Below are 26,414 nucleotides of genomic sequence, written 5' to 3' on the forward strand. Positions count from 1 at the left end.
TGGCAAAGCCGTGCTGGCTGCCTGGGGTCACCTGGTCATCACTCATGTGCCTTAACATGTCATCCAGGAGGATCTGCTCCATGATCTTCCCAGGCACACAGATGAGGCTTGCCAGTCTGGAGTTCCCCAGGTTCTCCTTTCTTATACATGGCAGTGATATTTGCCTTTTTCCAGTCTCAGGGGACGTTTCCTGACAGCCAGGACTGTTCAAACAGAATGGAGACACCCCATTCCTTCAGAACGCTGGGATGCAAGTCTTGGGGGCAGCAGAACAGGACACACAGCAGGCACAAGAGCTCAGCAGAGCCCATCGCCACACAGCAAGGTGCTGGGAGGGCTGGGAGCCCAGGCAGAGGCAGAGCTGGGGGCTCTGTGGGACCATTTTGCTGTAGGCACAGTGCTGGCACAGCACCGTTCTGCCCTTTGCCCAGCGAGCAGCTGTGGGGCAGCCCCAGAGAAGAGCGGGTGCTGCTGAGTAATTGTGAGTTACACTCCGGGTTCCCGGGTGGGCAAAGATTAATAACAGAGCCGTGCGCTGCTTCCAGGCTGTGTGATTAAACTCTTGATTAGAAGCTCAATCTACGGTGCTCTGCTAATTCCCCCGGGCTCACGTGCTGTTAATTACGTGGTTCGTGTGGCGGTGAGGCCGGGGCCGTGGGGGCTCTGGGACTCAGCAGAGGTCTGTGAGCAGTCAGGGCCCCCCCTGCACTCCATGCCTGAACTGCAGGCAGAGTGAAAGGCTTTGGGATGGCTCATGCTGTAGAGAGGCCATCACCCCTCTCTTGCCACTTTGGCAAGGAGGTGGGGCAGTGAGTGATGCCCCAGGCCTGCAGCCAGAGGGATGGAGCCCGAGGGAAAGTGCCCAGCTCCAACAGGGTCGCACTCTTCCTATTCCATCTCATTCCATCCCATCCATCTTTATTCTGGTTAATCCATCCCACCTTGTGCTGTCCTATTCTATTTTATCTTATCCTATGCCATCCCATCCATCCCATCCTGTCCCACCTCCTCCATCCCATTCCATCTAACCCATGCCATTCCATCCTATCTCCTCCAAACTGTCCTATCAGAGAAGATCCTGTCCTGACCCATCCTGTCCATTCCATCCCAGCCATACCATTCATCCCATCATGCCATCCACCCCATCCTACCATCCAGTCCCATCCCATCCATCCTATCAGCCCCATTCCAATTATCCAAACCCATATTATCCACCCCATCACACCAATCCCATCCTATCCATCCCAGTCCATCCTATCCCCTCCAATCTGTCCTGTCCTATTCAAACCATCCCATCCCATTCTGATCCATCCCACCCCATCCTGTCCCATCCCACCCACACCATCCCATCCCATCTGATCCCATCACATCCATTCCATCCAACCCATCTCAGCCCATCGTACCACCTCTAACCTGTCCTATTCCAACCTGTCCTTTCACATTCCATCCTATCCCAACCATCAACAATCTCATCCACCTCATCCCTTCCACTCCATTACAACCCATTACATTCTATCCTGTTATGTCCAATTCCACTCCATCCGTCCCACCCCACCCCACCCCACCCCACCCCACCCCATCCCATCCCAATGACACCGCACCCCCGTTCCCGCCGCCCATGGCACTCCGGGAGCCACAGCTGTCCCCCGTTGCTCCATCCCCGCAGGTGTCCCCGTGTCCCCCCACCCCGCGCGGTGTCACAGAGCCCGGCGGTGATGCCACGCGCCCCATTCCCGTGGGTGGCGGCACCCGCGCCAGGAGGGGGCGGGGCGCAAAGTTTGGGGTGACGTCACGGGAGGGGGCGGGGGGACCCCACCGTTGGAGGGGCGGGGCCCGGCGGTCCCACCCCCCCCCCCAATTGCCGCGCCGGGCGCGCGGGGCCGCGCCGCGACGGAGCGACGGCGGTGCTCGGCTCGGTTCGGCTCGGCTCCGCACCGCTCCGCACCGCCCGGCACCGCGCGGCTCCCCCCGAGCGGCGGCCCCGGGCCGCGCCCCCCGTTGCTGTCGGAGAGGCGAGAGGTGAGCGCGGCGGGACGGCCCCGGGGGGGATGCCGAACCGAGCCGGGCTGAGCCGTGCCGCCCCCAGGGCGCGGGGCTGCTGGGCCGGGCCGGGGGAGTCGCTGGGGTTCGCCACGTGTCGGCCCGGGGCTGCCCCTCCGTGTCCCTGCCTCGTCCCCCTCTGCCGTGCCCGTGTGCGCCCCGACGGCTGCCCCGCGCCGCCCCCCGCTGCCGCCTTCCCCGACCCCGGCGGGCGCCGAGCTGCCGTCCCGTCCCAACCCCGTTCCATCCCGTCCATCTCACTCATCCCACCGCATCCCGCGCCGCCTCATCCCGTCCCGTCCCATCGCATCACACCACACCCCACCCCGCCCCATCCCATCACTGCCCGACGAGATTTGCATCCCTCCCTGCCCGCTCCCCGCTGCGGCAGCCCCCAGCTCGCCCCTGGGCAGATGCTCCCTGGTTGGGGGGCACCGGGCAGTGGGGACCCCCCGGCCCCGGCTCTGTCCCAACCCCAGGAGCTCCCTTTGGGTGCAGCACTGCGGGCTCCCGTAGCCCCTCCGCTCTGCTGCCACCTGCACTGTGGACGTTTGGGTACGCTTCCCTCCGGTCCAGCGCTCCCGTGGGATGCGGGGTGCAGCGGGGACCTTCTGGCAGCACGGCCGCAGGTGGGAGCGGGGCTGCAGGTGATGCTGGCTGTGCTGTAGCCGGGGGTCCCCGAGCCGTGAGGCAGAGCCGGGCTCCGGGGTGCTGGGGGGGATGCTGGCGAGGGCTGCACGGCTGCGTCATCCCGTCCGCACCCGGCCACCCACCTCCCGCTATTGTCTTACACCCGCTGTTGCTTCTGATCCCAAATTAGCTGCTTCAGAAGGGGGGGGGGAGAGGGGGGGCAGCTGCGTGCGGTTGCCAGCGCGGCACCCAGCCTCCCTACTGTGCCCAGCTCTCACCCGGGTGCGCTCACCTGCGGGACATCCCGGGGGTGCTGACCCCTGAGCCAGCCCGGGGCAGGGGACGGTGCTCAGCACTGCAGGATGGCACCTGCTCAGCCAGCGGGAACTGCTGGGATGGACGCAGGTCAGCCGAGCGCTCACAGAGGCAACAATCAGATCCCTATCTGTCATCCCATTGGGTCCCTGCACGGCTTATCCTGGCAGCACGCCGGCAGCTTTCATCCCAGCCCTCCCAGCCGGCCACTGGCTGCGGGGACAGCCCTCATCCCCTCGCCCAGGGGCAGTGGCATGGCACAGCTGGCATCGTGTGGCACAGGGACACTTGGAGGAGCCAGGCAGGGCATGTTCCCTGTTGGGATGAGCCCAGGGAAGGCAGGGAAGCTTCAGCAGGTCTATAGCTTGGGGGTGAGTTCTCCTGCACCCATGGGTGCTTTGCTTCTCTTCTGGGAGTGGGCGCACTCTGAGCGGGATGGGGCTGGCTGCTCTCGTCTGGCACGGACTGGTGCCCTGGTGCTGCACAGCGAGGGGCTCCCATCCTGCAGGCAGGGCTGGATGGAGGCAGCGAGCACACGAAGGAGCATCCCCACACCCCTGCCTCGCTGTCCTCACACCCCTCCTCGGGGTCACCCACCCCAGGGATCATCCTGGTGCCCGCACATGGTGCCACAGACAGGGCACCCATCCGGGGCCGGCGCGGTAGTGCCAGGGCTGCGCAGCACAGCAGGTCGGGTGCTGCCCGTCCCTGCCCCCGCCGCAGGATGTGCCGCTTTCTGCATCTTCAGCTCCCATCGCCATAGCAACAGGCTCAGAGCTTGGGTACCCGCCGCGCCGGCTCCTGCATCCCGCTCCGCCATCCTGCCACCAGGACTGGGGTGGCAGGTGCTGCCTGCACAGTGCGGTGCGGCACGGCATGGCTTGTCGCCCTGGGAGCTGGGGATGATGGGTGCCTCCGGCACCAGACCAGCATCCCGCTGGATGTCCCACTCAGGCTGAGTGGGGCCATGGAGCTCTTCTCTTCCTGAAGCATCAGAAAATAACATCCGTTAAAACTTCCTCCCCGAACAGGATGAGAAAAAGGAAAAAAAATTACTTTCTGGGAACAGTTTTTTTTTGCCGGCAAGCTCCCAAGAAGGGTCTGGGTTTGGAGGGTTCCTGTCAGGAAGGCAGAGGCTGTCACCGTCCCCAAATGGCAGGGTAACAGCACGCAGCTGGCAATGCTTGAGCTGAAGAAGTGTCACCACAGGGCAAAATGGGGCTGAGGAACAGGACCTAGTCCACTTGCTACACTGCCCGGTGAGCTGCTCCTGGCTCTGCCTATGGAATAAATTCGTTACTGAGCTGCAAAGCAGGCTGGTGGGGCAGAGTGGCCAGAAGCCATGGGGATAGGCTGCACTCTGTCAGGTTTTATGCTGCTCAGGAGGGACAGGTGCAGGCAGCGGGGCCAAGGCTCTCATGGCTCCTCTGCCTCTGCAGCACCGGGCCCTGCGATGCCGTTTGGCTGCGTGACACTGGGGGACAAGAAAGACTACAACCAACCGTCCGAGGTGACCGACAGATATGACCTGGGCCAGGTCATCAAAACGTGAGTGCGTCCCTGCCCGGCCCCGGGAGTGCCCACGGGGACCCCTACCCTGCACCAGTTGGGGAGCCCGGTGCCTTCAGGGCTGGGGTGCGTTCCCTGCAATGAGTGCTGATTCCAGGAAGGCTTTGCCGTCTGCTCTGAGCACAGAATTGCTGCCGGTGCCGAGGTTCGCCGCCGCTGCTGCTGCTCGCTGCAGCCTGGCGCCTGCAGTTAACCCTCCCTGTTCCCTCCCAAATATCTGCTGGGATTGCAGCAGTTCCTCAAAATCGAGGCTTCCCGGTGCACCTCCCGAAAGCAGGACTGTCTGTTCTGGTGGTGGCGGAGGAAGGGGCTCTGGGGAAGTTCTCTCACCTCCTGCCTTCCCGAATGCGGCGTTACAGTAGTGTGGAGGCATGCTGCTGTGCAGCTCAGTATTGATGGTTCTGCAGCATCCATCCGGCCGTGAGCTCTGTGCAGGGACAGGGGCCGTCCCGCAGGATGCTCCGGGAGCCCATGTGGCCCTGTTGCAGGGGAAGGGGTTTTTTCTTCACCCCCCCACTTTCCTAATGCTTTGCTTATCCCTTGCTGATTCCTTGCAGGGAGGAGTTCTGTGAAATCTTCCGGGCAAAGGAGAAGACGTCGGGCAAGCTGTACACTTGCAAGAAGTTCCTGAAGCGGGACGGGCGCAAGGTGCGGAAGGCTGCCAAGAATGAGATCATCATCCTGAAAATGTGAGTGCCAAGGCCGGGGGGGGGTGAGGCAGGTCGGTCCTCATGGGTTGGTCCCAGCGGGTCAGTGGGCAGCACCCATCCATCACCCACCGCAACCACCGTCCCGTGGGCGCTGCAGGGTGAAGCACCCCAACATCCTGCAGCTGGTGGACGTCTACATCACGCGCAAGGAGTACTTCATCTTCCTGGAGCTGTAAGCATGGCGTGGGGTGGCGGGTGGGCGCTGTGCCGCGGGGCCACCGCAGCCTGCTCTCGGCACCGGCAGGGCCACGGGCCGGGAGGTTTTCGACTGGATCCTGGACCAGGGCTACTACTCGGAGAAGGACACCAGCAACGTCATCCGGCAGGTGCTGGAGGCCGTCGCATACCTGCACTCCCTCAAGATCGTTCACAGGAACCTCAAGGTGGGCGCTGAGGGTCCCTGGTGGGCACAGGCACCTATGGGTGCCGATGCAGCCTCACCACGTTCACGTTCCCTGCGCTGGCAGCTGGAGAACCTGGTGTACTACAACCGCCTGAAGAATTCCAAGATCGTCATCAGTGACTTCCACCTGGCCAAGCTGGAGAATGGTCTTATCAAGGAACCCTGCGGCACCCCTGAGTACCTGGGTGAGGGCGAGCTGGGCGGGCACAGAGAGGGGGCAGGGGGCACAGACTGCCTGTCTCCAGTGTCACGGTCATGGCAGGTCCCTGCCCTTCTAGTGGGTCCTTGCGGTGATCATTGGTGCTTTTGATGAGTTTCCATCACTCAGGGATCCATCCTGGGTGCTCCTGGAAGTTCTCTCCCATTCCCATCACCCTGCAGTTGATGCTGGCTGCACGCTGGGGGTCCCTCCTGCTTCCCATCACCCCAGGGACCAATCCTGAGTGCTCCCATTGGGCCCCCGCTCTGCTGATGACTGCTCTCTGTGGGTTCCTGGGTGTCCCTCGTGGGTTATTCCCACTTCCCATCACACAGAGGAGCAATCGTGGATGCTCACAACTGGTCCCTCCTGGTCTCCATCACCCCAGACACCTATCCTGATTCTTCCCAAAGGGTTCCTCCTACACCCCATCATCAGAAGTACCCATACTGGGTCCCTCCTGCTGCTCATGGGTGACGTGTTGGGACACACCATGCACAGCCACCCTGGAGGAGCAGATTGGGTGCAGGGAGATGGGTTTCCCAGTGGGGGGATGTGGTGTCTGGAGACCCCAGAGCAGGACCGGTCCCCTTTTCCACCATCCTGTGTTCCGTAGCTCCGGAGGTGGTGGGGCGGCAGCGGTACGGGCGGCCGGTAGACTGCTGGGCCATTGGTGTCATCATGTACATCCTGTGAGTGTGGGGTTGGGGACAGGGTTGGGGGGGCTCTGGATTGGGGGAGACACTAAGTACACAGCCTGCAGCCTCTCGGGGAACCCTCCCTTCTACGAGGAGGCGGATGAGGATGACTATGAGAACCACGACAAGAACCTCTTCCGCAAAATCCTGGCCGGGGACTACGAGTTTGACCCACCCTACTGGGATGACATCTCGCAGGCAGGTGAGCCACAGTTCTTGGGGGGGGGGGGCAGAGGGGGACAGGGGGTCCCTGTGTGTCCCACCAGCGCTGACCCTCCTCACCCCAGCCAAGGAGCTGGTGACACGGCTGATGGAAGTGGAGCAGGACCAGAGGATCACGGCGGAGGAGGCCATCTCCCACGAATGGTGAGGGGCCGCAGGGGCAGCGGGGGGTCTGGGGAGGGCGGTGGGGGCCGCTCACCACCCCCTTACTGCCCCCAGGATCTCTGGCAACGCTGCCTCCGACAAGAACATTAAGGACGGCGTCTGCGCTCAGATCGAGAAGAACTTCGCCAGGGCCAAGTGGAAGGTGGGTGGGCGCAGCCCCGTGCCTCAGTCTCCCCCCGGGGGGTCCTGACGCCCACTCGTCCCCGCAGAAAGCCGTGCGAGTGACCACGCTCATGAAGCGGCTGCGGGCACCCGAGCAGACGGAGTCGGCCCCTGCAACCACCACCGCCACCACCACCGCCACCGCCACCGCCGCCACGGACGCCGCGGCCCCCCCGGCCCCCGCCACGCCGCCCGCCGCCAGCCCGGCCGCTGACACGTGTAACGGGGCCGGGGACGCCGCCGCCGCCGCCGCCGCCCCCGCCGAGGCCCCCAGCGAGCCGAGCGGCTGAGCGGCAGCTCTGTACATAGCCCCGGCATGGCCCCCGCACCCCCGCCTGCGCCCCACTTTTCTACGTGCCCCCAGCGGAGAGCGGGGCAGCGCCCTGCATGGAGCCCGTCCTCTCCCGGTCCCCGCCGCTCTCTCAGTCTGTCCCCCGCCGCCTCCCCCGTCCCCTCCCCCGGGGATGCTCAGAGATACCCGCGGGACACCCCCCGGGGACGCGCGCTCACGGGCCGGGCCCGAGGCGGGACGGAAGCGGGGGTCGGTCCCCCCGTCGCCCGTCGCCCACCTCCGGCCCGCCGGCCCCCGGGGGAGGGGGGCGGAGCAGAGCGGGGGTCCCCGAAGCGCTGCGCCCAGCCGGCCCCGCCCCGCCCCCGCTTCCCCCCCCCGCCCCGGGCCGCTGCATGCCGCGCCCCGCGGCCTCTATCTCTGGCAAATAAAGACCCGCCGAGGGCAAACTGAGAAAGCAGCAGCGCCGCCCGCCCGCCTCCGTGAGGGGTCGCCGCCCGGGAGGGCCGGGGTGGGCGAGGGCGGGCCGGGCCGGGTGACGCCGGGCCGAGGGCGGGCTGCCGCACGGGCCGCGCGGGGCCGGGCTCTGCGCGCCGTGCCGTCGGAGCGGGGCCGCAGCTCGGCCGTCGGAAGGACTCGCGGCGCCCCGCGGCGGGGGCGTGGCACGGCGGCCGAAGGGACCCGCCCCGCGGGGAGCGGGACGAGCGCGAGCCCCGTGACGTCACTTCCGGCCCGGACCGGAAGCGGCGGCTGGGCGGCCGGGTTTGAATCGCGCGGCGCCGCACGGCCTCGGCGCCGCCGCTCCCGCCATGCCGATCCGCGCGCACTGCACCATTTGCTCCGACTTCTTCGATAACGCGCGCGACGTGGCCGCCGTGCCGTGCGGGCACACCTTCCATCGGGCGTGGTGAGCGGCGGGCGGGCGGGTGAGGGAGCCGCCGCTTCCTCGGGCTGCGATGCCGAGCCCGGGCGCGGCCTTCCCGCTCGGCTGCGGCTCGGCCCGCGGGCGGCGTCGGCCTGAGCTGAGCGGCCGTTTCCCTCTCCCTCCGCAGCCTGTTCCAGTGGTTCGACACGGCGCCCAGCCGCACCTGCCCGCAGTGCAGGATCCAGGTACGGCCGTCGGCGCCGCGTTTCTATGGCACCGCGCGCTGTGGGAGCTCCGGCCTGGAGCTGTGGGCCCGTGGGGCGGAGCGGAAGGCCGGATGGAGCCGAGCGTGCCCTGCCGGTATCTGTGCTGGAGCTTCGCCGCTCGGTGTAACGATGGGGAGGGCGGGAAGGAAAGCCCAGGCCCTCAGAGCTGCGCTTCTGGGGAGGCCGTCAGGCAGGCAAACTGCTGCCGTGGTTCTTAGCATCGAGTCCTGGCTCTGCTGTCCTCGTTGAGGAATGTGGATGTTTTATGCTGGCGAGGGAGGAGCTGCACCTCTCTGGAGGCTGCTGCGGTATCGGCCTCGCAGGGCTCGCTACGTGCAGCTGAAGGAGGGGTCTGGTGCAGGCTTCCAGCCTGCTGTCGCTGGGACTCGCTCTGCGCTCATGCTTTTTTTCCTCTCAAGGTCCTGGCCCTTGTTCCTTCCCTGACTTGTTGATTCCCTCTGTTCTTCGCTGCCGCTTACATCTCTGGGTTACCATGGAGTTATCGCGAAATAACATCTTATGTAGCAGTAACTATGCAATTAGCTGGTGTCATGACTGTATATAATACTTAAAACACAAAGCTGTAACTGCATGGGGGAGGTGTGGAGAGCTATCAAATTCAATTACAGCACCTTCTGCCTGCAGAAAGCAGCACGTACTTCTGTCTTTGGATCTGGCATCATGTTAGCTCAGCGTCAGCTGCTTGGGCCTTAGCTGCCAGAGAACAGACTGCGCTCGATTCAGAAGTGCCTGAATCTTCTGCAGCTCGGGAGCTTGGCTGGAGTCGTGCTCCCAAAACTGAGTGGGGAGCCTGCAGTTGTGCTGCTGAGCAGAAGCAGCACAGATATTGCCAGGGATGGCGTTGCACGTGGACTGACATGCCTCCTGTGGCCTTGTGGCGAGGTGGCACCTTCTTCCCCTGCATGCATCTTCTATATTTACTGTTTCTTCCTGTGCCAGTCAACCTCCGCCTTCTCTGTCTCTAGGTCAGCAAAAGACACATAATCAATAAGCTGTTCTTTGATGTTGCCCTGGAGGAGCAGACAGCACTGGATGCAGAGACCTTGCAGGTATTTGATGGGTTTCTTCTATCCTGTGGTGCTTTGAGCAACTTGGAAACATGTCTGGGGATGCTGGTTCTTTGCCACCAGCTGCCTCCCGAGCTGCTGCTTGAGCTGCTGTTTGCTGTGCTATGCTCACATTTCAGACCCAGAGTGCTTCAGAGTCTCCTGCCTGTCCATGTTTTCTGTCATGGTCCAGTCTAAGCTCTGCCATGAGGCGGTCTCACATGTGGTGGTTTAGTCCAGCCAAATCTCAGACAGTGACTTAGGAAGCCGCCTCTTCTGCTTTATTGTTCTTTCTTATTGTTCTTACTTAGCCTGGAAGCCTTCTGAAGCAGAATCAAATAAGTATCCAACTGCTTCTTCTCCATTGGGTCTCAAAGCTCCTCTCAGTGGTTGTGTGGAAATGTGCTTTTACCAAAATGCTCATGAGGAAGAGTGCTAAATTCAGTGATCTGCTGCAGATATCTGTGGCTTGACAGGTGGGTTTATTTGCATGGGCTCATAAGGAAGTGGGGCAGCAACGCTGACTTGTTTTCCCTAGAGACATTAGGAAGTGGACTGTCAGAAGCTGCACTCTCAGGGGAGCATGCAGTGCTGCTGCTGGGTCCCCATGGGGACTCCAGGCTGGAGTAGAAGAGCTGAGTGATGTTCTCCAAGTGCCAAACTCTGCTGTGGAGAGCTGTTTGTGAGGAGGGATTAACACAGAGGGGCTGTTCTGTGCTCTACTCTGTTGCTTAATATGGATGATGCACGGCTCCTTATATGGTGGAGTTATCTGTTCCAAAAAAAGTCATCAGTTGACCTTGGTATAATGGGATGCTTGTATCCTCTTGTGTTTAGAATCAGCATGTGCAGTAATTACCATAATTAGCATTGTCATGGTAACTGCTATATGTATATTGTATGTTTTTAAAATAAAGCAAGCCAGACTGTGATGTCAGTAGCACTGTCGTTCTCAAAGACCACTAATAAACTGGAGACCAAATATGCGTGCGGAGGAAATGAAAAAGCATCTCTGGGCACTGGAAGCTGTGCGCCTCAGATGCAAAGCAGTGGCTTGAAGGAGGTAAACATTGCCTTCAGGATGCATTCAGATCGGGTCTCATAAGTGTAAATAGATGAGTGACTCAGTGATGGGCTGTATGGTGAAAAATGCCCTAGAAAAGCTGTTTTTTTCTTCCTCTTATCCGCTCCCCAGGGTCCAAGATGGGCTCCCTCAGCTTTTCCCTCCATGTAGACTGTGCTGAAGCCTGGCTCTCTTCCTCTCATAAAAGATCGTAGACTTGCATTGCAGCAGGACAGCTCCTACGAAGTTTATTTTGTTGCCATTAGAGCAGTGTCTAAACTTCAGCAGGCGGGCATTTTAATGAGGTGGCTGAGGTCACTGTATAATAGGGAAGAACCAAATATTTTCTGTGTAGAGGAGCACGGTTGGCTGGTAGGGGTGCTACTGCCCCATGGGCAGCTCTGGGGGTTGCTCTAATCAGTCAGCTGTGTAATCAGCTGGACCTGTATCTGTGCAGCCTGCAGATGCCTTGAAATGAGAGCTTGGCCTCTCGCCATGACAAAGTTGGAGTGGGGTGAGAGGGTGTGCTTCTGTGTGCTAGAAAGCTGAGGGTGAAGCTGTGTCATCCTGGAGAGACAAATCTGTTATGTACCCAGCTAGAAGTGCTTGGAAGAATTGCCTTGTGGCGTTTTGATGCAGAATTATCCAAATTATCTTCTGAGTAATCAGTCTTTGCTAATCCCAGCTCTCACTTTTGCTCTGAAATATTTGGGGTTGAATGAGAGCTGAAGCTGCTCTGCTTCTGTCTGACTGCCAGACATGGGTTTCAGTTAACACTCGGAAGGTAACCTGGTTCCCTGGAGTAGATGCAGACCACAGGTTGAGAGCTGCAGCATATCTCAGCTTTTTAGTGCTGAGCCTGTTTGGTTTTTTTGTTTTTTTTTTTCCTGTACTGCTTTTAAAGATGGTCCTCAGCGATTGGAACAGTCTCTGTGTTTCTGCTGTGAAAGCAGAAATGTTACTTTTGGGGTGTAACACTGCCCCGGGGCTTGCTGGAGCCCAGCATCCTACTTGTTTGTATCTAAGGAGCTGAGAGTCCATCTTATGAAGGAGATTGGGGTACTTTGTTCAGCTTGGTAAAAGGGAGGCAGGAGAGGAGGGTTCCTGCCTATAAACCTGCCAGGGAGGGTAGAAACCTGGGAGGACAGCTGACTGCTTGTGGTTGCAATATCTTGTGGCAGCATTCCCTTGTAATCAGGCTGGCAGTGAGACAAAGGAGCTTGCATCTATCGGAGTGAAAATTGAGAGCAGCCTTTAGGAACAGTGGTGGAAGATGAGGGATTTCAGATTAAGTTGATGAATGAGGTAATGTTACATAGCTGCCTCCGGTAGCCCAGGATTTCTTTTGCTACCATGCTAATTAGCACATCTTGTGAGCTCACTAATCGTTCCTGAATAGGACTCAGAGGAGGCTGCATCAGAATAGTTCCTGCAGCAGAGCTATTTCTACCTCAGCCCTCTGTTGTCCCCCTGGGGGCAAATCTAAGTCAGCTCTGCTAGGCTTTACCCTCTGTCCCTTCTACTTACCCAGCTTTAGATCCCATGCTCTCCTTCCTGCCTTTGCTGTCACTAGCAGAGCTTTGCTTTGGTCCTGTCAGCTCTGTGGTCACTGCTACTGCTATTCTCAGCTCAGATTTGCATGTAGCATTCCAGGCTGCACAGATTTGTGTGCTCGGCTTCAGTACTGTGTTGGCATTTTATTGTGGTTTTATTCCACTGCAGTTCCTGCCTGGCTTGTTATGTGCTTTCCTCTGCAGCTCTAACACAGCTTTTTAAGTCATCTTCTGTTGACTCTTTCCTGTATTTTTTCTTTCCTCCCTCTATCTGTAATGTGGTGTGAGTTATAAATATGTATATAAATATATATATTGCCTATCTTTATAAACTCTATCCCTCCTTTGGTATTTTCCAGTGTTCGTAGGTTATATCACTTCATCCATAATTTAAACCACGGTTATTTGCTCCCTCTCTCCAATCCTTAATTAAGATGTTAGAAATGCCTGACCTCCCCCAGGCCTTTGGGGTGCCCAGGGGACATTACGTGCCCACTGTTTGGTATAGATGGGTTTATTGGCTATCTGTTTATGTATTTGGCTCGGCTGTTAGTTGATATCAGCATCTCACACTGCAGTGACTTAGTGTCCTCAGAATGCTGGTGATGCCTTTTGATCTTAATGCTTTGCCACCTTTCAGATGTTTGGATGTGCTTTTGTCTCTCCCACCTGCACGTGGCTCAAGTTCACGTCAGTTCAAAGTGGCTCTTGATCCAGATAGTCTGGCATCATCCCTGTTTTATTGCCCTGTTTAGGTAAAACATTATAAAAATTCTTCCTGTCTGATTTCCTGAATTTCCCTGAGAGCCTTCCAAAATTATTCAGCTAAAACAAGATGACTGACAGTGTGAGAAACGCAAGGTTGACAAGGCTAAGACAAAACTGGGATCGTCTCTTCTCTCCCCGAAGAATGCCAGTTGGAGGTGCTCTTTGTGTTCCCTGCGATAATACTTGTTTGTAGCTTGGTGCTTGCTGCTAATGCATGCTATTCTTAGCACATGGCTGGTGCAAATGTCCTGCCGAGAAACCTCTCGGGTCCTTTGAAGATATGGTGAAAGCTTCTCTGCAGGCTGTTTCCTAATCGGGTTTTCTGTGTTGCGTTTCAGAATGAACTGGACAAGGTGAAGGCTCAGCTCTCCATGAAAGGTGAGTTCCAGCTGCCAGCAGGGCCTGGGCTCTGCCTGCCTGAGCTGCTTCTCCGGGTCGGAGGACTGAGTGTGCAGAGCTTCCTCTCGCTGAAGCTGAGGGCATGGTGCAGGCTGTGAGCAGTTTTGCTGGAGGAGCTTCTTCAGAGCTGTGTCTTTGAGGAAAGACTGCCCAAAGCTATATAGAACCTGTATAACAGAGCCAGAGTTCACAAACCAGCCCAGCTCAGCTCTAAGTGGGGTCTCCTTTGCCAATTTTGGCAAATACGTGATTTTTTTTGTCTTTTTTTTTTTTTTTCTCCTCTCCCTGATTAAAAGCTATAAAAGTCCAGCACAGCTCTGTCTGGAGTAAGCTTGCCAAAATCAAAACCTGTGGTCTGAGCACCAGGAAGCTCACAGCTGCATGTGCCAAAGGCTTGTTCCTTCTAACAGCTACAGTGGTGCCCGAGCTGCAGTGGGAAGGTGTTAGCTTTTGTTTGGCTGTTGCAGTGCCACATGTGTCACTTGAAGAGCAGACGGAGCTTGCTGTGTGCACTTCCATTTTTCCCATCTTTAATTTTAGAGGATGTTTGAGGGAGGCAGGAAAAGCAAAAGCCCTGGAGACTTGTCGATGGTTTTTGAGCATCGTCTGTAGGCAGCCTGTCATCAGGACATGAGTCATGAGCAGTGAAAGGAAAATGTCAGTCTGAGTGACAGAAATCCAAAGTCACACTAGCAGAAAGGAAAAATCTTTAAAGAATGCCAGGGGCTCACCCACGCCCTGAGAGTCGTCTTTACTCTGCCTTCCCTGCACGAGACAGACTCAGCTAGCCAGTAGATTGAGGATTCGGTCCTTAGCCTGAGAGCAGGATTGCACAGCCTGCACGCCTCTATTCTGAGGCTCGTTCTCTTGCCAGCTTGGTTGAGTTTAGTGACTTGGTAGAGAGCCAGATCTTCTGGGGAAGGTGGCTGGGATTATTGCTAGGATGTTATCCAAGAAAAACTGCTTGAAGGCCTGCTCATCTTCTCAGCTTCTGGTGAGTAGAGGCTGGATGTGACATTCCCTGTCCCATCCTCTTTTCATATTGGAAAGAAGCAGTTCCCACCTCCTGCCTCCTTTGCTATGGGCACTCTGCTCTCTGGTGGTTCTTGTGTATAAATTCTCCTCTTAAAGATGTGCTCTGCGCTCCGTGCTGTAGTGGAACTGTGTAATTGCCAGTCTCTGATCAGCTTGCAAATGGCTCCTGAGGTGCAGAGCTCTGTACAGACCCAGCAGGCGCAGTGGGAGGCACTTGGAACGAGCTGAGAACTCATTCCTGCAGCACAGGGAGGTTTGACTTCTGTCATCTGCCTCTGGGCAGCTGGGATCGGAGGAAGGGAAAGCCCAGGCTCCTCTGGTTGATGTGGAGTCCTTGCAATTGCAGGGGGGCAGCTCCAGGCTGTGCTGCCTCTGGTGAGGAGGGGTTATTCAGACCAACAGAGAAAAAAACGCTTTACTAAGAAACCTGTTTCCTTCAACACCTCCCCAGCCACCTGTGTGTTTCTGCTGGGATATGTTCTTCCTGATTTTCTTCAGTCCCATGTGGTTCCCTTACTGTTGTCCAGCAGTGCCACACTTCTGTGGGATGTGTTGGCACAACCTTGACACTGGATTGCTTGAAAGGAGGAATGGCCTGTTGGAGGGGTGCTGAGTGACTCCCTGCTGTTGTCAGACTGGAGCCATAGGCAATTTTGACAAAGACAGAAGGAGCTCAAGACTTTACCCTGCTCTCACCAGAGTTGCACCGAGGGCTTACTTCTTTTCTTCATTGCCCAGCAGCTGAACTGGCTGTTCCCTGCTTAGCTCTGTCAGCTGCTGCTGATGGTTGTTCCTTTGTGGGCTGTTCTTCACTTGTCTCACCAAAACAAATGGAAATCTGGCACTGTTTTCACAGACTTCTCCCTGGTGGTCAAAGGTATGTGCCTTGTGCTGGGTTGCCTGCACAAGGAGGTGGATGCATCATGCTGGTGGTGCTGTGGGGTAGGTGCAGTGGTGTGGTGATGCAGTGCTGCGGTCCCTGTGTGAGCAGGCTGGCTGTTTGCAGCCCCAAAGGGTTGCCCTGCACGCCAGGCTTTGCATGGAGAGGATGAGCTCAGGGCTCAGCTCTCCAGCTCAGTGTGACTCCAGAGAGCAGTTCTGCACACGCCTGGCTTGGAGAGCATGCAGGAGTTAAGATACATCAGCTTAATGCTAGCAGGACTGGCGCTGGAAAGCTATTAAAGGGAACATGTTATCTTTACTGAAGAAAATCTTGAAGCCTGCTGGCACTGGGAGAAGCAATTGCTTGCTACAAGCCCAGTTGCAGACAGCATTTAGGGAAATGGGTCTCTACAGGACTGGCCGACTCCTAGCAGCATGGAGACTGAGACTGCAATCAGCACCGGTTTGTTGTGCTACTGCTGTTGTATGTGGGGCTGCTGAGGTGTGGGTTTCTAGGCCATCATTTCTTTTTTTCTTCTAGAGAAAGAAAAGCGGGAATGCCAGGCCATCGTGGATGGGCTGCGGGACACTCTGGATGTGCGCAACGCCACCATAGAGTCACTCCAGAAGGTGCTGGGAGAGACAGAGATGCTGTGTTCCTCTCTCAAGGTACCTTTCCCATCCCTTGCTGGATTTTGGCTCTACCCGTTGCACAATCAATGTTAATTTTGTTCAGGTTGTCTTCAGGCCATGCTGGTATTGACACTACTCTGTGCTGGTGGGAGTTTGGGTTGGGTGCCTCGAGACGCCTGCCACTTCAGTCTCTGAGTAACAGGAAGGCTGTGGAGCTGGGTTTTCTTTTTGGGTTTATTAACCCAAAGTGAGCAGTGACGCCAGTCTGGAGGTACTGGCTGCGTGCCATGCTGAGGGTGATTCAGAGGCATAAAACCCAGGCCTGTGGCTGTGTGTAATGGCTATGTACTCAGGGCAGTGGTGGCCGGGGTTGGGAGGCCACCAGCCCAGCCTGGGGGTGTTAGCTGAGCTTTGCTGCTGCAGCGTTGATCATAAAGGTAGTGGTGTGAGGGGAATGTGGGAACTGGCCCCCGCGCCCCATCGCAGAAGCACCGGCTCCCTGCGGTAGAATGTTCTTCTGAAATGGGTTTTGGCCAGACGGGATTCAAGGAAAATTAGTTTCTTGGTTTGATCAGAGGAGAAATCAAACTGAAATATATGGAGGGGGAGTTGCAAGCTTTAGCTGAGTGGGATTTGATCCAGCAAACTCTCCTGTCTGTTCTGTTGCCAGGGCTTTCCTTCGATTAGGTTAGTAATGTGCAAAGTCCAGGGATCAAATATTCCTGTTGTGCTTCAGCGTGCAGTGACTCAGTGCATAGTCATGCATTGTGCATAAACAGCAAGTGGAAGGGGGGTAAGAACAAGAGCCTCTTGGCTGGGATGTCTTGTGGTGAGCAGTGCAGCCTTGACTTGGTGCTGGCTGCCTCTGCTGTGTACTGAAAGCTCATTGCGAGCACAGAGAGTTCAGACAGTTCATTAAATCTCTGTGTAGAGAGAGCCTACACTGCATCACATTCCTTGACCCGCCAGGCCATGCAGCCAGGGTGAGCTTGTAGATGGGGCATGGAGCTGTCTTACTGTACACCACATACAGGACTGGGCTCTTCCTGGAGGAACCACTTGAAGGTTGCCTGACATGAGCTGTCACAGGGCAGGAGATGAAAGTAAGGAGTCACCACCACACAGGCCTTGCTGTGGGACAGCACAAGCTCTTTTTTGCTTGCCTATCAGGTTAGATCCAATCTTCTTGGGTCTAAAGACAGCCTGGCGTTCCCAAGCTGTTCCTGGGATCTCAGATGTACCAGAGGCAGAATAGCATTGATGCTTCCTACTTCAGAAAAGCAGCTGTGGCAGTGGAAGTGGGGTCCTGCTTCTCAACTCAAGATCTCTGTGCTTGATGTTCCTGCCTGGCATCTCAGGAGGAGACTGTGGTTATCTTGTCTGTTGCAAAAGCCTCTGAGTATGCTGAAGTCCTGTTAGTGAAAGTCGAGAAGGACAGGAGTAGGGACCTAAGGATATCTTTTCTGTGGCGTACAGTGTTTTCCAGCTGAATGCCAAGCAATGTCTTACATGCATCATTTAAAGATTAAAGCACTGAACTTCTGCAGTAAAAATAGAGGCTTAACTAGCTGTGAGGCAGGTCAAGCTCACAGGCAGTGAGCAGGTCCCATCTTCTGCCAGCTGCTGCTGAACCTTCATGTAGTGGTCTGCTACTGGGCCCTGCTCTGACCTGGCCCAGGGGTCAGGAATGTGGAGACCTCTGGTCAGCAGCAGGCCAAAGGTGGGCTCTGCAGTAGGAAGATACGAGCCTGCAGCTCTGCAGAGTCCCAACACTGTCACAGCTGTTTGGCTTCTGTGTTTTCTTAGCTCAGCTGAGGTTTGCTGCTAATGCTGCCTGCTACTGGAGAGCCTGGAAAGGTGCTGGCTTTGAGAGACTCGTGGCCGCCCCAGGTGCATGAGAGAAGCACCCAGCTAAGCATCTGGTTCAGCTGAGATCTGCAGGAGAGACCCACGCAGCATTCCTATTTCTGCTTTAAGGAGCTAAGAGCAAGGAAAATTGGAAGGCTAAAGCAAAGGGCTCAGCTATTTAGGGAGCAGAACGCACTAGCAAGGTTTGCCTGCTTTGAACTCCCTCACTTTTGAAAAACATCGCTGCTGTATTGCGCACGGAGTGCTGCCCAGCCCCACAAATACACCCAGCAGAAAGGAGGATCCAAAGCAGTTCCAGCACCAGACTCCTCTTGTGATTAGCACTCAAACCCTGCTGTGCTAGCAAGGAGCAGAGCTAGGGGTGCAGCAGGGAGGGAGCTAAATTCTCCATAATCCTGGGCTGCTGAGGTGGTGATAGCATTAAGAGCCAATGTATGCTCCCAGCTGCCCGCAGTGCGCATAAGCCAGGATGTTTTGCTAACAATCCCTGGAGCCTTCCTGACGGTCTGTGTGTGCTTGCTTCTCTGCAGAAACAGATGAAATTCCTGGAGCAGCAGCAGGAGGATAACAGAAGTTCAAAGGAAGAGGTCCGCCGCCTGCGAAACAAGCTGAGAACCATGGAGCGGTGAGACCCTGTGCCTCGCAGGCTGGGCTGCATGTCTCTCCCCTTCTCCAAGAGGAAGGGAGAGGTCCTGCTGTGCTTGCTGTATCTCCCAGCCCCACATGCTGGAACTGCTGGGCCTCCCTACCCTGTAAGGCTGGAAACTGCTGCAGTAGCAGGCTTTGCCTGGGTCTGCCCTCAGCCCAGCTTTCTTTCCAGGCAGCTGCTCTCCCTGAACAGCAGCAGGACACGATACTCTGTGCAGACTGTCCTTGTCTCCAGGCCTCCAAGCACAGCTATGTGCTGTTGCTATTACTGGAGAGGGTTCTGGGGCAAAGCTCAAATCCCAGCCTGGGAATGAAGTCAGCTGCATGCGTGTAGGGCCTACAAGTTGGTGTTTCCAAGTGTAGTGTGTGTGTACAGCTGTCTCTTCTTTAGTCCATGTAGTGCTACTCTGTCCTAGCAAAGATACCCTCCTTGTAGAGTGGCAGTTGCATCTCTTTGCTACCCCTACATCCAGGAGCTTAGTCTGTGTGGGCTCTCCAGGGGAAGCAGGGCTGCAGCCTTCTTCCCTGCTCTGTTCGTGACTCACGAGCTGAAGGTACATTTTCTTATTCTATTGCAGGATTGAATTGTTGCTTCAGAGCCAGCGCCCTGAAGTGGAGGAGATGATCAGAGAGATGGGAGTTGGGCAGGCAGCAGTGGAGCAGCTTGCAGTCTATTGTGTCTCATTGAAGAAGTGAGTGCTTCAGGCTCAGCATGGGCTGCTTGTGCTGTCCTGGGCTTGTAGAAAGAGAACCTGTTGCTGAGTCCCAACAGACACACAGGCACTGCAGGGCACTTGTCCCTGTTTGGGCCTCCTTTAGGCTTTGGCTGACAGATCCTGGGGACCTAGATTGGAGCCTGTCACACTGAACCGTTCCTGCTGTCACTGTAGTGACATGCGTGTCACCATGGGAACTGTCTCCAGAGTTGTCAGTGCACCTATGCAGTGATTATTATTCCCTCAGTTCTCTTTTCACGCCTGGGGGGAAATGGGAGGATGAGGAGCTCTGGGCTGCACCCTCTGCTGCACTGCACAGTGCAGCTGTGGCCTGAAGTGCTCTGAGCACACCACTCTCTGGCATGCGGGATCTGCAGTGCTGCCATCCCCTACCTGGAAATGCTTCTGGTCCTGCTGAGCAAAACCACAGCTTCTCTGGGTCCGTTCTGATGACAGCTGAATAATCGCAGCTTTGATACAAAGCTGTAATGAGGCAAGTGTCCCTGTGGTGTAATTGGGAACAGTGTGCATGGCCAATAGTATGAAGCCTCTGTAAAGTCATTAAAGCAGAGTTCTCTATTTGCTGCAAGTACAGAGGCTGCTCTGTTTTTTGTCTCTCTCTTCACTGGCAATTGTAATATTTCTGAATCCAGTTTCCATTTTGTTGGTGAATCCTGTGCATGCTTTGCTCCTAGGCGTGGCATCCTTTGCAGGTGTTTTTCCCTGCCACGTGTGGTGATGTTTGTTGCACCGTTGGTTTGTTTTGGTACACTCAGCTCAATTCCCTTAAGAATTTGTGTCCTGGGTTTTCTTTGGTGGTTCTGCAGTTGCAGATCTTCAAATTGAGGGCCTCTAATAAGTTCTAGCTCAATCTTCTTTAAAGGCAGCATGATTCTTCTGCTCTCTTTTCAGGGAATATGAGAACTTGAAGGAGGCTCAGAAGATCTCTAGTGAGATGACAGAGAAGCAGAAGAAGGAGCTATTCTCTGTCAACAGTAAGGTAAAAGGAGAGCATGAGAGACATAAAGGTGATATCTGGTCCACAGATCCCTCTCAGCTACTGTGCTCCCAGCCCTGTTTAGTGACCCCCTCCCACAGTGAGCTTTCCTTGAGCAGTACAGCTGGCATGGAAGTGTCAGGCTGGGGTTTCTGGGTCAGAGTATGATGCTGTGTGTAGCTCATGAGCTGTTGCTAGCACTGTGGACTCTGAGGATGTCATTGGGGTAGCATGTGCAGAGCCAGCCTGGGCTGGAACACAGCAGCATGCAGGTGCTTTCTGCATTCATTGGGCTCCAGAAGCAATGCAGCCTTTGTCCTGCCAGGCTGAGCGTGAGCTTGTTCAGCCACCAGCCCCTTCTACTGTAGAGTCAGGGCCCTGGGAGGAAATGAGGTGTGAACCAGCACCAGCTGAGCAGGGCTCAGCCCTGGCTTGGCGCAGGGCTGCAGGTATGCCCGTACTGCTGTGCTGCCTCTGCTCTAGCCTGTCTGGGCCCTTTTGGCCCAGGCTGGGAATTACTGTTTCAGTAGCAAGTTGCCATGATAAATGTCTGTGTAGCCTTGCTCTCCAAGGCACAGGTGTTCCCTGGGGTGTGCCAGAGTCCAGGCTCACAAAGTGAGAGACTGTGGGTGGATTTGGCCTATTTTTGTTACCTAGCCATAGCTGTTATGGTCCCTTCAAACAGAGGAGGAGGTTCTTGGAATACCGAGCTGCTCCTAAGTGAGTTAACTCCCTACAAGAAGTGTTGCTGCTGGAGCTGACCTGTTTGTGGCCGAGTCCGTGCCAAACTACAATCACTAGCTTGGGTCAGGAGGATGCGAGTCAGCGTGCTCTGAGTTTGGCTGACAGAGAGCTGACTGTGCTGCCTCTCTGTGGGCTGGCCCAGGCACCTGACCCCACTTCAAGCCCGTGTTGTGGTGCCAGGCCACCTCTCAATCTCCGGCTCCTGGCATGCTCTCCCGTTGAATCAGGCTTGTCAGTGTGCCAGCACTGCTGATGCACAGCCAGTGTCCGGCCTGTGGTTTGTAATGCTGTGATGTGGTGCGTGCTAAGTCCTGCAGGAATTCAGAATGGAGCCACCAAGTGTTAGAACGTGGGAAAGCTGTTACCGTCAGGCAGAGATGCTGTAGGAAGACTTAAGCTGGGCAAGCAGCCCTGGGGATCCCTCTGCAGGCAGCTTGAGGAAATGAACAGCAATCGGATTGCTCTGATTTGGAGAGACTGCCACGGGAAGATTGAGCCCGAAAACAGGAAAATAGTGTGTGCCATGGAGCACATCGTTCCCATGGGGATTCACAGTCTCCCTTACCTATGTGTTGTAATCAGCACTCTGCTGTTTGGTGTTATTTATTCTGCAGCTGCAGAAAACAGTTTCAGAGTTGGAGAAGACAAAGGAGGAGTTAAAGAGCACCCAGAAGGATCTGAAGAATGCAGACAAGGAGATCTTGGTGAGAATAACATTCCTCAGTCTGCAGTAACTGGCAGCTGGCCACAACCTTCAGCAGCAATGCCAGGAGCTGTGCTGGGTTTTGCTTGGATCTAGCCCACCTTACTGCTTTTATCTGCCCCACCTCTGAGCTCCGGCCAATGCTCACTTACGGGAGAGGGGGGGAAAGACCTGCTGTTAAATCTCTTTTTGTCTAACTTGTCTGCCTTTCCTCCTCCCTCTAGAGTCTGAAGAAGAAGATAGACATACTGCAGGACACTCTGAAAGTGCCATCTGTAACTAGAGAGACGCTCAGCCGGCTAGTCTTTGAAAGGTCAGAGAGGTGCAGCCTCAGATACAGGCCAAATATGGTGAATAGCATGTCCAGAGTAAGGGTCAGCAGTTTAACCAAGTACTGACTGGGAAGGCAGGAGCATGCTGGTCTAGAAGGCATTGCCATAGCACAGTCTTTCTTCTTGCATTTTGTTTTTCTTGTTGCTGACAAGATAATGTTTAGATTACCTGAAAAAGTGCATATTTTGGTGGATTTGCATCAGGTTGGTTTGGAAGAAAGAACTAAGTTTGGACAAACTTTTTCCACACTGCCCTGCCAGGGAAATATTCCTAAAGCTGCTCTTCTGGTTGCCTCAGGGTTGGCCTTCCAGCAAGCATGCCCTGATATACAGGGGCTGGAGATCTTTGCCAAGCAAAGGAGTTCAGAATGATTAAGGCTTGGTCTGGCATCCTTTATATTTTAGTGAGCCTCTTTCTGGCAACCTATGCTATAAGCCCAGTACAGCAAACTGGGTTGTGTATGCTGAGCAGAAGTGTGCTGGGCTGTTTACCTGTGCTTGGACTGCTGCTGCTGTGAGCAGTGGTGTTTGAAGGTTGAACGATGGTTTGAGACATAGACCATGGACTGTGGGGTTTGGGTTGTTCTTTCTGGAACTTGTAAACAGAATGGGGTTCAGATCTTAATCCTACTTCTGTCGTGCTCACTAAATGATGTAGCTTGTAGCTCCCTCTCCTTCTCTTCTATCTGATGGGTGGCAGCCTCATGATGGCTGATGCTTTGCATGGCTTTGCAGCCCAACTCCTGTTGAACTGCAGCACCCGAGGCTCCACCGTCCAGCTCACAGTGATGAGATCAACCTAGATGACTCTTTTGATGTGGACACCCCTGAAAATCAGCCCTGCAGATCTCCATTCAGCGCTGCAAAAAAGCAGAAGCTGGATAAAAAGCAGTGAGTTTGTCCTTTCTGCTTCTAAAGGAGATGAAAGTCTCTCTGCTTTGGAAGTTGCTGTGTGAGATCAGATAGCTCTCCAGCTGCCTGATGTCGCACTGCAAGTTTTTTCGTCATTTGCTTTGCCTCGTCTGTCCTTGCCAGCTCCAGTCAAACAATGAATCTCTGCTGACTTGCTCCGTGTGCTTCTTACAGGCCTCCCGTGGTAAATCTGGCAAAGAAAGCTCTAAAGGAAACAGTGGAGGTAAAAGGACTGATCTTGTTTGCTGTATCACCTCTTCAATTCTGCTATTAATAAGCTTGAGATAAAGGCCCCATTTTCCTGTGCAGGAGATGCTCTAACTGTAGATTGGCCTATCTGCTGCACCACAGTACATATTTCAAAGTGCTCTGCTTGACTGTCTCCTAGAAACGCTATTGCTGCCTCAGAGGCCTCCTGGAATCGGTCAGGAGAGGGGGGGGGGGGCACATGCTGCTTGCACATTATCCTGCATCAGATGTGCTTGGCAAACACACAGTGTGGGGTCTGCCTGCAAAGGCTGTGGGTCGGCTAAGGGAACTGTCCCCCTAGGCATGCTGGATGCAGTGTCCTGCCTCCCAGGCATGGCTCCAAATGAGCCCCAGAGGGAGGTTTGGAGGTACTGTTCTTTGACCTGATGTGATACAGGACTGCCTGTTACCTTAAGGAAGTGCCTGTATACAGACTAAATTCAGCAGATGATGTTGCTTAAAAAGCTTTTCTCATTATTCTGTGGGACAGAATTGGGGAGATGATCTGGAGGACGAGACTCTTAAAGGATTCCTGCCAGCATTCATCAGAAACTCAGTTTTCTCCAAGAAGCCCGTGTCGGGTAGCTTGCTGCGTCCCCACAAGAACACGGGCAAGGTGAGTAGTGCTGTTGGTGAGCTTGTCTGGCACTGCACACTTCTGTCCTGAGGTTACCCTACAGGAGGAAGCCAATAAGGCTTTTACCTTGCCACGTCCAGTGTAGAGAGAGTAAATCTCAGAGTGTGACCTGGCTGCCTCCCAGTCCTGCGGAGCTCCGGAGATGACAGATGGTCATTCCCTACCTGGCAGCAGATTAAATGGCCTTCTGTATCCAGTTCCACCTCCTTGGAGTGTTGGGCATTTTCCTTGTATATATCAGTCCCACTGACAAAAATCCTAAGCTTTGCTGCAGTCTTGAAGGCTCAGCTTACTTCAGAAAGATACTCAAACTTCACTAACACACTTGGACCTGCCTTTTTCTGAAGGTGGAGGCTTAGCACAAGGACTGAGTGTTTCCAGGTGCTTGTAACATATCCCTGGAGCACATGGCCTGCAAGGCTCTCTGCTGACCAAGACAAGAAGTAGCCAAGGCTCTGTGCTGCTCCATTCACATTTGTTTGTCTCTCCTAGGTGAGGATGGGATATGATGGCTTGGGAGGCAGAACCAAGTTCATACAGCCTGTATCCTTTCCTGCAGTTTGTGTGGCAGTAGTAATGTGGTGGGGCACCTCCTCTGTTCCTCCTGTCTCAGCCAGCTTGGTAGCCTGGGGCAGAGCTTCCCAAACTGGGGCTGGGACCTTCAGGGAATCACTATCACAGTGCTCTACATCTGATTCTGAACAAGCCTGAGCTCAGCAGAGACAGCAAAGGCATCAAAGACCTGAGCTTACTAAGAACATTAATATTTATTTTGTCTCTGAAGATTTGTATGATGCCATCACAGGCAAGGAGAACTCCTTACTCCAAGATCTCTGCCCCTGGAGCGTCACCATGCCCTGGGAGGCTGCAGGTTCTGCCTGCTGTCACTTTGTCTGCCCAATGTCCCAGCTCTGATATGCAGGATAGATCTTGAAGCTCTGGTTGGTTGCGCTTAGACGTTGCTTTGTGCACTAACGCACAGCATGGAAGTGAAAAGTGTGGGATAGGAGTGTGCCTGAGATTTGCTTCTGTGGGTAGAGGCAGAGCCCAGCCTGACCTTCAAGGAGCTTTTCTTAGAGTAGTTTAATTTTCTTGGAAGGAGCCTGCAGAGCTGGAGTCCAACAGCCCATCTCTTTGAGACAAAGCAAAAGTTAAAGCATATTATTAAGGGTGTTACCAAAATGCCTCAGGGTGTAAGTATGTGGCTAGGTCCCAGGTTTGTGGCTCAGGTTGCTCTGGAGGAGGAGGTCCTGTGCTGCTTATGTCCCCAGAGCCTTGATCTGTGCGCTTCCCTTGACGGCCCTACCTTCAGACAAGCCCTACAGAGCTCCGTCCCATAGCAGTGAAGAGCAAGAGGAACGGCTCCAGGCCAGCAGCAGCTGCTGCCCCTGAACGTGCCTGCAGCAGCAGCCGGGCCAGCCTGGATGCTTTCCTGCAGTGAAGGGTTCATGCCCCTGGGAGCAGCAGGGCTGAGTGTGCTTGCACAGAGCTTGGCCCTGCAGCGAGCCGGCAGGAGCCCAACCATCTGCCCAGTGCACGGACAGCTTCATGCCTCATTTCAGCCCCCCTCTCATTTCCACACAGAAATTTAAATGGGGATTTCTCATCTGCCAGCCTGCTCGGAGCTCTGTAGTTGCTGCTGCTGTTTGTTGCTGGAGGTGGAGCTGCACGTCTGGGACACAACCATGAGCTGCAGGCAGAGATCTTGTCCACCTGCAGCCCGGGGGCAGCAGCTGGGAGCACGAGTGGGAAGAAGGGACCTCGTGCAGTGCTGTAAATAGGGCAGAGATCTCCTTGCTGTGCCCGGGGTGATGCTGCAGCACAGCTGTGCCTGCTGCTGGGCCCATCCCTGTCCCTCTGTCAGCACTGCAGCACCTGCACCAAACTGGGGGCTCCTGTGCCTTGGCTTGGGATGTGGAGCCTGGGCTGGGACACAGGGGGGTGGTGATGGTGGTGAACCCCTGCCCTGCTCAGCAAGAAGCAGAGTGCCCTGTGCTGCTGCCCTCTCTCTTTCTGGCCTGCGTTCTGTAATTTCTTCTGTGTGAATTTCTGTATTTTTAATATGACTGTAGGCATTTTTGTCCTTCTTCCAAAGCCAGCCTAAGGCACGGTGCTGCTGCGTGGTCCCTCTGGGGCTGGAGCTCCCCTCCTCTTGCCCTACAGCTGCGTCCCGCTGGGTGCTTCCCATCCCCGCCTGCTGGGGGCCCGGGCTGGCTGCAAACCTGTGTTGAGGGAATAAACGAATTGCTCCGCATCGGTGCCGAGCGGCCTCCCCTGCCTTCCTTCCTGGGGCCCCTCTGTGTCTGCAGCGCCTGAGCGCTGCTGCTGGGAGCCGTGCCCTCTAACGAGGAGGCGGGAGGGGATGAGGTGCGATGGGGTCAGCGGCCCACGATGTCACGTGGGGGGGGGCTGAGCCCCGTGACATCACCGCGTGGCGGGACGCGGCTGCCGGCCGTGACGTCACACGGGGGGGCGGCGCTGATTGGCGGCCGAGCGCCGCTTCTCGGAGCCGCCCGTCGGTCCGCGCCGCGTGACATCCCGCGGCGATCCGTGACGTCACGGCGGAGCCGTGCGCTCGTTGGCCGGCGAGTGTAAGCTCATGCGGCGCCGGGCGCTGATTGGCTGCCGAGGCGTGACGTAGCGGCCGGCCGCCGCTCGTTCGGTCGCTCGGCCT

The 26,414-nt window shown here is 55.9% G+C and overlaps 2 protein-coding genes across 5 annotated transcripts; both read left to right on the forward strand.

Moving 5' to 3' along the window:
- Positions 1–1,884: 1,884 nt before the first annotated feature.
- On the forward strand, positions 1,885–7,750 carry CAMKV (CaM kinase like vesicle associated). Of its 3 annotated transcripts, none has more exons than XM_090147977.1 (11): positions 1,885–2,019; positions 4,425–4,533; positions 5,112–5,243; positions 5,362–5,436; positions 5,509–5,647; positions 5,732–5,852; positions 6,483–6,558; positions 6,630–6,766; positions 6,852–6,930; positions 7,006–7,093; positions 7,161–7,749. In XM_090147977.1, exons 2-11 carry the CDS (start codon positions 4,439–4,441, stop codon positions 7,401–7,403), a joined length of 1,185 nt encoding a protein of 394 aa, XP_090004103.1. In that variant the 5' UTR covers positions 1,885–2,019; positions 4,425–4,438; the 3' UTR covers positions 7,404–7,749. The 3 variants fall into 3 exon arrangements, with proteins under 3 accessions (XP_090004103.1, XP_090004104.1, XP_090004105.1); XM_090147978.1 differs by lacking the exon at positions 1,885–2,019 and adding an exon at positions 3,033–3,356 and having other exon boundaries at positions 7,161–7,750; XM_090147979.1 differs by lacking the exon at positions 1,885–2,019 and adding an exon at positions 4,107–4,244 and having other exon boundaries at positions 7,161–7,750.
- Positions 7,751–8,132: 382 nt separating this feature from the next.
- TRAIP (TRAF interacting protein) lies at positions 8,133–26,178 on the forward strand. 2 transcript variants are annotated; one of them, XM_090147976.1, is made up of 16 exons: positions 8,133–8,309; positions 8,455–8,512; positions 9,520–9,603; positions 9,912–10,064; positions 13,323–13,362; positions 15,842–15,969; positions 18,333–18,427; positions 19,029–19,142; positions 20,079–20,166; positions 21,522–21,611; positions 21,835–21,923; positions 22,678–22,833; positions 23,029–23,077; positions 23,594–23,719; positions 24,233–24,283; positions 25,053–26,178. In XM_090147976.1, the coding sequence occupies exons 1-16, from the start codon at positions 8,212–8,214 to the stop codon at positions 25,179–25,181; spliced, it is 1,548 nt and encodes a 515-aa protein (XP_090004102.1). In that variant the 5' UTR covers positions 8,133–8,211; the 3' UTR covers positions 25,182–26,178. The 2 variants fall into 2 exon arrangements, with proteins under 2 accessions (XP_090004102.1, XP_031467578.1); XM_031611718.2 differs by lacking the exon at positions 9,912–10,064 and having other exon boundaries at positions 8,135–8,309; positions 25,053–26,172.
- The last annotated feature ends 236 nt before the right edge of the window (positions 26,179–26,414 follow it).

The sequence above is a fragment of the Phasianus colchicus genome, chromosome 11, assembly GCF_987193195.1.
Source record: "Phasianus colchicus chromosome 11, bPhaCol1.hap1.1, whole genome shotgun sequence".
NCBI lineage: Eukaryota > Metazoa > Chordata > Aves > Galliformes > Phasianidae > Phasianus > Phasianus colchicus.

Bases quoted from the DNA above. Each gene is read 5' to 3' on its own strand.
- CAMKV (XM_090147977.1), top strand. From the start codon at position 4,439: ATGCCGTTTGGCTGCGTGACACTGGGGGACAAGAAAGACTACAACCAA. The intron at 6,559-6,629 runs GTGAGTGTGGGG...CACAGCCTGCAG, and splicing joins GGTGTCATCATGTACATCCT to CCTCTCGGGGAACCCTCCCT. The intron at 6,767-6,851 runs GTGAGCCACAGT...TCCTCACCCCAG, and splicing joins GGATGACATCTCGCAGGCAG to CCAAGGAGCTGGTGACACGG.
- TRAIP (XM_090147976.1), top strand. From the start codon at position 8,212: ATGCCGATCCGCGCGCACTGCACCATTTGCTCCGACTTCTTCGATAAC. The intron at 8,513-9,519 runs GTACGGCCGTCG...CTCTGTCTCTAG, and splicing joins GCCCGCAGTGCAGGATCCAG to GTCAGCAAAAGACACATAAT. The intron at 20,167-21,521 runs GTAAAAGGAGAG...TTTATTCTGCAG, and splicing joins TATTCTCTGTCAACAGTAAG to CTGCAGAAAACAGTTTCAGA.